The sequence below is a fragment of the Phragmites australis genome, chromosome 10, assembly GCF_958298935.1.
Source record: "Phragmites australis chromosome 10, lpPhrAust1.1, whole genome shotgun sequence".
Lineage (NCBI taxonomy): Eukaryota > Viridiplantae > Streptophyta > Magnoliopsida > Poales > Poaceae > Phragmites > Phragmites australis.
Genome location: NC_084930.1, coordinates 34,891,406 through 34,899,602, shown reverse-complemented (window position 1 = coordinate 34,899,602; position 8,197 = coordinate 34,891,406). Strand labels below are relative to the sequence as shown.

Here is an 8,197-nt window from a genome sequence, read left to right as displayed (position 1 = left end):
TAGATAGGCTCTCCTTAGGTAACTTGTGACAGTTCCTGACTCCATGTTCAACACGGTTTCTCATAGCAAACTGAACTTTTTTTCAGTGTAAATGACATCATATTCAACACTGGTATGGATCAGATGATTCAGTGATATGTCGTTTTTGTTTTAGAATCATGTTTACGTTTCTCATCTTCATCTCTCGTTATGTAAGCACAGCAATATAGGGATTCCATATCATCTAATTTATCATAATAGTATTCCACTTGAAGAAAAATGCGGTGCCAAAAATACAATGTAGAATCACACGACAGTATAAATATATCATATGGCTATCAAGTTAATTAATTCATTGATAGACCAACATCTTACTTTCATATAATTGAAAGAGTGTCACCTATTACAAATAATGATTCATGAAGTTTCTAAGTTCTCCGTGACCTTATTTCATATAGAAACATAGTGATCAAGTATATATTTAGTACAACATTCTGAAGCATGTAAGTAGCACAATAATACACATCACAATATAGTCTTATTTACACGGCATCATGTCGATCAAATTACTTATCTGTCCAATTGATATGATATAGATAATCATCATTGTTGTAGCTCTTAAGATAATATTTATATATGAGGTAGTATGTTTGATTAATTGCATCATCACTTCCACGGATCAACTTGGCTGCTGGATGTTGATGTCGATGCATAATCAGTGGCCACCTCTGCTTGCTTCTCATTGACCTGAAGAACGTCTCCTTCATCAGTATAATCTACACCCTTTGTTGCGTCGTGACTAAGTTGAGATGCAACAAACTTGTCCAGAACTCTCCAATCAGTGACTTGGTCGACTGCATGCTCAATGAGCTGAACATGTTGGTGGTCATGGTGCACATTGGTTTGGTGGTCTGGTGAGACCAAAAGAGAATGGAAGGAAGGGCATTCTAGCTCGTGAGGAGTGGTGTTGAGAACGTGATGGCTCGGCATTTGGTACTGCAGCTTCAGTTCCCTCTTGTAGGCATTGTTCAGCATTTGGAGGTGTTGTTCTTGCAGTGCCATGCTGTGGTGTGGGGCCATTCCGCTCATGGGAGAGTTAAGGTCATGCATGAAGGGTCCATCTTCATCAACGTACCAGCAAGGTGCATCATGGTCTGACTCTCTTCTTGTTGTTGGAAGCCGCTTTTTGAACACCCTACATACTACCCATCCTTCTTCCTGAAATATAGATGATAGACGTTAAAAAATATAATTCATGGAGTACATGTGATTAATAAAAAAATAGAGACCATGCATCTTGAATCTACAAAATATAAGATCGATAAAATAGAAGAAAACTAATATGCTGAAACGCATGTGGGGTTGTGGGTGCAAGGGCCCATATCCTGCCTATATGCATATATGTTCTTGATCAATTCACATCGCCCTAACACAGTGATATCTAGATAAGCATATGAGAGTACTTATTGATCAATTCACATCTCCTTAATAGTGATCTGTCGACAAACAATTCCATGTGTTCTGATATGCAGGCAAAGCTGGTTGCAGTGAGTAACGGATCACATGCAATTGAGGGATGTCGATCGGTCAGCGGATCAATACACTCAACGACCACTGTGAATACGACAGTTATGGATTGGCATTCTGAATTTTATGCATGTGTATGCATGATATACGGTGTAACTCATTGCTTGTATCATATTATTGAATATATGAAACTTCAATGGTTAATTTTTGAACACTGAGTGCAATTAGTTAATAAATAAAAATATATACTGTATGTACTTAATTTTCTTTTTTGAGGGAACATTTTATCTACTTGGTGGTGCATTTAATTAATCTGTACAAGCTAATTACTAAATTGGAACGGGTGATGGACTTGCCTGCGGAGGGCCATTCTCATTGGTTTCAAGGCGGTACTCATGCATGATCCAGTCAGACTTGTAGCCATTGGGAGCCCTGCCCTTGTAGTACACCAGCGTCTTCCTCATGCCGACCAGCTGCCGGTGCTTATTGGCGTAGATCGGCTTGTCCCTGCCGGTGGCCTTCCAAAACCCTGCCGCGGTGGCCCGGTTCGTCCGGGTCCCGGTCGGGTATTTCTTGTCCTTGTGGCTGAAGAAGTACCACTCGTTCTGCTCCTCCTCACCAGGTCCTCCCAATCTGCACTTCTCTGCATCAATTAATCGTATATGAATGTACAAAGAGTATATATTTAGCCTTACTGCCGAGAACAAACTAAACCATCGGTACTATATATGTTAAACTAGCTGAATGATAATGTTACGGTTTCAGTTTGTGACCATGCATCTATCAGCTAACCTTGGAGATCCCATGGCTCTATCTTGTAGAGATCGACATCTTTGATGACGTTCAGATCGATCATTCTTGAGGCCACCTTCTTCCTGAGGTAGTAGTCCACGAGCTCTTCATCAGTCGGGTGGAATCGAAAACCTGGAGGAACCAGCTGCGTTTGTGCTTGTGTGCTTCTCATACCGATCGAACGACTAAATCAACCTGCCGAAACTAAATTAAAGCACATATATAAACTTCTATATATTAGCTAGATCCGGTCATGTATGCGCGCATGTATCAAACTAGCTTGCTAGTGATGATCAGTTAAACAGGGGGAGACCGGTGTGGAATGATCAATCATGCATGCATATGTGTATCATCATAATTTTAACCCGGCTGCAGGGGCGCATGCGATAATGGACGGATGAAAAGTAATACTCGAGGCAAGCATGATCATTTGCAGTAGTGACGCATGCACTAATTACCTCCATGCATGCATGCATGTGGTGTGGTGCTGAGCAGCTGAGCGTCACCACTCATTGCTCTTCGTGGAATGTTCCCCTGCTGGCCTGCTGCTAGTGAAAGCTTCTCTCATCACGCATGTCCAGGCAGGCCCTCTCTAGTGCATCCTGGCCTCTATATGTGTATGTATAATGTGCATTGTGTATTTCACTCCCATTGGGGTCTCCCATGCATTAAAGTGGCACCCACGCGTTGCCTATGTATGATCATAAGTTCTGGCTGCAGGTGTTATCTAAGTAAGCGTAGTTTTTCATTCTGATCGATCGATATTATATTGGAGAGATATTGATTAATTTGGACTCGATTGTGTGAACGAACGTACCTATGATCGATTAACATATCAAAGCATGGTCGATCTTGTGCATATTGTCGACCGGTAGTATATGCTTAGTTCACAAGCGTCCGTGCGTTTTAAATTAATTAGTACAAATGTACATTTCAAATTATATATACAGAAGAACATGTGGCATATATGATTACGCTTTTCGGGAGAATATATGCATATTTTTCTGGAGAGACTATTGTCCATATGCATGCATTGTATGCAGTAGATTTGCGTACAATTTTGGCATCATTCATTACAAAATTAACACACAGTGGGAGGAGAGGGAAATGCAAAACAAAAATCTAGGAAAAGGTTGATAAATTTATTAATTGCAGAGAATGAAATCATGTACCATAGCCATATGCCCAAGTTTTTTCTTCGTAAAAAATAAACAGAGGCTTCGAATTACACATTGCATGTATGCAAGTTAACGAGGATAAATGGTTTTAATTATAAACGTGGCATGGCAAAAACTATATATATATATATATATATATATATATATATATATATATATATATATATATTTCTAATTGTAAATTATACTACTATACCTGAGATAACTAATCTTGCAAGCCGATCTGGCCCTTCGAAATTCTCTCTAGAAGACAAAAATCACTGCAGCACCGCGTGTATGTCATAAACATATTTTTTGTGCATGTGTTTTTGTACGTGATTGCAAAACTGGTTTATATATAGGAATAAAGATTATTGTATCTGTAAATCTGATGTTGAATTATAAGAGAGAAATCAACGTGGAAAGGATGAAAATAAAGGATATTGATCCTAATTAATGTTTCTAATTGTTGTATATCAACATGTAGATTTACCAAATTAAAGAGACCCACATCGTTGTATGTGTTTAGCACGTACTAGTTTTGTGAGTGGATTTGTCCAAGAACGCTATTCTTCTGCGATCAACAACATATATCCTAATCAGATTCAAACGGAATATCTCTAATATCATATTATACTGGATAGAGTTCTATCTAGGGTTTTGCATAGGACAACTAAATATAGGTCTTATATGCGCCTGAATGCAACCCGGAGATCCAATATGAAAAGTAACATAAGATCAAGAAAACATGAGCGAGAGAGAGAGAGAGAGAGAGACCTGTATATACCTGTCCTCCTTGGTCTAAGTTCGAATCCAAATCAGTTGGATGTGATGAAACCTTGTAGAAATCTAGAGATCTAGCTAGCTAGCAGCTACAGTAGAGCCAGGAGACAGGAATATATGAACTTTTTCTCTTCTCCCTGGCTTGGTGTATTATCTCTCTCTCTCCACCCCCCCCCCCCCCACCTCCTCTTTCTTTCTAGGTCATTATCTGGTTCGGATCCCAAGAAGAATGTCACAGCAGCACGTACAACAAAAACATCAGCAAGAAACTTTTAAGGAGATGACAAAAAAAGTAACAGTTTAACAAGTAGACATGAATCGCAGTGTAGTACGTATATGAAAAACTTTAGGTTCAAGTCACAGTAGCATCAGATACAAACCTTCCTATAAGATGCGTTCATCAGCATGAGCCATGCATGCAAGTTCTTGATGATTTCTCCCTCTTCGATCCTCCTGAGCACAGAGAGCAGAGAGGAGAGAGATAACGGGAACGGGAACGGGGATGATGATCAAATTAATACAGAACGGGCCGGGACTGATCGAAATAGGAAAAGAGAAACAATAATGCAAGTGGAGTTAAAGATTGAAACGGAGCACAATCGATCTATGGCCGCCGTGAATATCAGAGGCAGAAAAAGAAAAGAAAATCTGAGGCAAGAGAGATGAGGGGGGAAGAGGAACAGGAAGGTGCAGGTGCAGCTAGCTAGGGTGAAAGGGAAGGAGAGAGAGAGACAGCGAGAGGTGGAGGCCGGGGAAGAGGAGACGTAGAAGAAGAGCGAGCTTTGTCTACTCCCCACGCAAAAGGGGGCAGCGCCAAACAAATCCCCCATCCATTGCCTCGCGCCATCATTCCTTCCCTTTTTTCTGTCCTTTTTATTTCTTCCAAAGAAATTAATATCGATCGGTCTTAATTACTTCTGATCATCACTTAGCTTCCTCCCAAAGGTAATGGCCGGCGGTAATTAAGATCGAGGCAGCAACGAACACATGCATAGATTAGGTTTGGTTAATTAATTTTCAATTTGAGAGTAAATTGGAAATCCGCCCAGCTATCGATCCATTAATTTTTCACGAACGGCTCACTAACATGGCACTGGCAAAGGTCCGAGGTTTAACCTCCGGACGTGCACCCGCATTTAATACCTCCAATATAGACCCGAGAAGAGCATCCGACTGAAAAATAATAATTAATTGTTCCCTCGGATTTAAATTTGATCAATGGTCCTATATATGGTTAATAAGCCTTTGGATGAACCGGTTGAAGATGCATCAAATTACGTCTCGATATGCTATAATTAAGAGAACAAAGTTTTGATTCAGACGCGGCTAACAATTACTGTTCATAAAGAATAATTACATATGACCGACGTACTTGTGATATAATCCACACACTTCTCATCGATATATAGCATTTGGGTGAACTAGTTAAGTTGCAGCGCGAAACTAGCTCAATATCGTCGTCCAGTCTGCATCTACCATATAAAGGGTACGGTAATTTGCCTCTACATGCAGTTTGAAGGGTACGTACTAGCGAGCTTAGCTAGTCTGAAAAGAATTTGGAGGGATGTATCTGCTGGTAGGATACTTGGGTTTTGACGTGACCGTGCTTCTTATGTCGTGTAAAGGTGTTTAGCAGCTACCTCGGAGATGTGAGAAACAAAAAGGTATAGTTCTTGCAAGATAATGATATAACACTACAACAAATTCGACCATCTATAACAAAATCGGAGTTATTTGGTGACGATTCAAGAAATTTCGTCATGAGTTCGTAATGAAGCAGTTTTATCATGTGTGTCTATGACAAACTCTTACCCATCGTCGTCAAATATCCACTATTTTATTATATTACTATATATCATTATCAAAAAAAATAAGACGATGTCTAGTATATTTTAATGACAAAATCTGTTTTGTCACGGAACCATCTTGATTTCACCCACACCGCCTCCTTTTTTCCCTACGCCCGGCTCCCCTGACATGTCACTAAACTTGAACCCAACACTCCAGACCCTAACCCCTCGCCTACGCGATGTCGGCCGCAACCACCTCCTCGACCCCTTCGGCAACCACCCAGATGGTGCCCCGCCGTCCTACCCAGCCTCCTCAAGTCGTCGAGGCTAGGGTTTTGGTTTTTGAGGAGTTGGTGGTGCCGGAGATGTGTCTGTCGTGACACGATGAGGTAGAGCAGTAGTGGATCTAGCGGTCAAGGACTCGGATATGTGAGTGCCTTGCTGGTGAGCCTCAAATCTCTTTGATCCATCACATGGAGTTGTGTTGGAGCCTCAAATATCTCCCCTAGCAAATAATCTTGGCATGAGATCAAGAGCTCGAGCAGTCAACTCCTCTCCTCCCCTCCCCCTCTGCCCCTCATACGTGCCGTCGCCCGTCGTTTTTGTGTCGACTCCTCCTCGATCCTCCCTGCCCAACGTTGCTCCTCCTCACCTGAAGCCCTCACCTCATTGCCGGCTCACCTCCTTGCTCGATGCCACCGGCTCTCCTCTGCAAGATCTGTGCCAGCTGCGCTCTCTCAGACGGCCACCGACGCGCCATGCCGCCATCACGCGTCTTCGTCGCGGTGAGCCCGTGACATCCACGACCTGCAATGGCTCAATAGTGCTTTCCATTCTTTGGTGATTAGAACATGTGACTTTGAACTGTTTTTTATTTAGGTTGATCTGTGGTTGCAGGCGTTTTAGATCCGGATTGATAGATCCTGATGCTTACAAGAAACTGAATTTTTATGTTTCTTTTGTTGTTTGATACACAGGGAACGAACACAATGGGGGCAGCCGGTAGTCTGAACGCCGCGCCGAAAGAGATGGCTAATTTTACTATGAGTTAGTATTTCACTTTAGCTTTAGATCTCTGATTCTGAAGATCTCTCTTAATTTGGTTTCAGTATATAAGCAACGCGAGCAAGAAAGTTAACTTTGATATGCTCTCTTTCTGCTTCATTAATTTCTCTTCACTTTTGATGTTTGACCTAAGCCTGACATGAGTCGCTTTGCATCGATGGTTGTCTAGATCATGAAGATCGATCGGACGAGCAATCTGCGCGATCATGATATATAGGCTGTGTTCAGTCTGCAGTCGTCGTTCCTTGCAGGGGCGAAGCCAGGATTTGAGGTTGGGGGGGACAAGCCAGTGAAGCCTATGACCAAATGGCTTGTGTAGTTGTGTGAGCTGGGCTGCGGGGGGTTCCAAAATCGGATTGGGGGGGCCCGGCCCACCCCGGCCCCCCCTGTAGCTTCGCCCCTGGTTCCTTGGTCATCAGCGCGTAACTAGTTAAAATTAGGGAGCGGATGTGTATATGCGTATACGTATGTGATGTGGGTGTAATTATATATGTGCCCGTCCCTAGCTGCTCATGCATGTGTCTTGTATCATACGGATTATTGGCACTCCTGCTTGTGCATTAGTGGTGCATTATGTGCATATATATGTAGATTGATCGTTCGAGAAGGAGATGAAAAGGGAATATCAAGAGCAAGCGCTAGATCGGCATCATATGAGAATCAAGTCTTGGCTTATATGATTAGTGAAGGTGGGTGTATGTTCTACTCACTTGGGGATCAAATCCTAAGTTTACTTCATGTGTGTCTCATCAATACGAATTTTTCTTTCATAGTGATGTACTCGTCGACAGCAAAATATTTATAGTAATTTTATCAATCTTTAAGCTCCGCATATCTGTTTTTCAATAGACGTTGTATGAGTGTGAGTGTGCGTGTTTATAAGTTGTACTAGTATTTTAAAAAAATATCGGCATCATATTTTTCTCTTTGAAGACAATCTAGCATCCGCACTTAGGTAGTTAATTGTTATTGGGCCCTTGGATCATATGAAATCAAGAGGTGAATAGAAGCGGGGTATTACGGATGCAGAATCAGATTTACTGGTGGCTTTCTTAATTGTCGCTTCAAGATATATGGGTTTGTCTCTACTGCAGTCAGTGTTTC

General features: G+C 41.7%; 1 protein-coding gene across 3 annotated transcripts; it reads right to left on the bottom strand.

The window, feature by feature from the left end:
- Positions 1-345: 345 nt before the first annotated feature.
- LOC133931038 (NAC domain-containing protein 7-like) lies at positions 346-5,045 on the bottom strand. Of its 3 annotated transcripts, none has more exons than XM_062377868.1 (4): positions 4,619-5,045; positions 2,299-2,502; positions 1,859-2,149; positions 346-1,193 (listed from the first exon to the last, which is right to left on the bottom strand). In XM_062377868.1, exons 2-4 carry the CDS (start codon positions 2,468-2,470, stop codon positions 646-648), a joined length of 1,011 nt encoding a protein of 336 aa, XP_062233852.1. In that variant the 5' UTR covers positions 2,471-2,502; positions 4,619-5,045; the 3' UTR covers positions 346-645. The 3 variants fall into 3 exon arrangements, with proteins under 3 accessions (XP_062233852.1, XP_062233851.1, XP_062233853.1); XM_062377867.1 differs by lacking the exon at positions 4,619-5,045 and adding an exon at positions 4,233-4,405; XM_062377869.1 differs by lacking the exon at positions 4,619-5,045 and adding an exon at positions 4,233-4,405 and having other exon boundaries at positions 2,299-2,493.
- Positions 5,046-8,197: the final 3,152 nt, after the last annotated feature.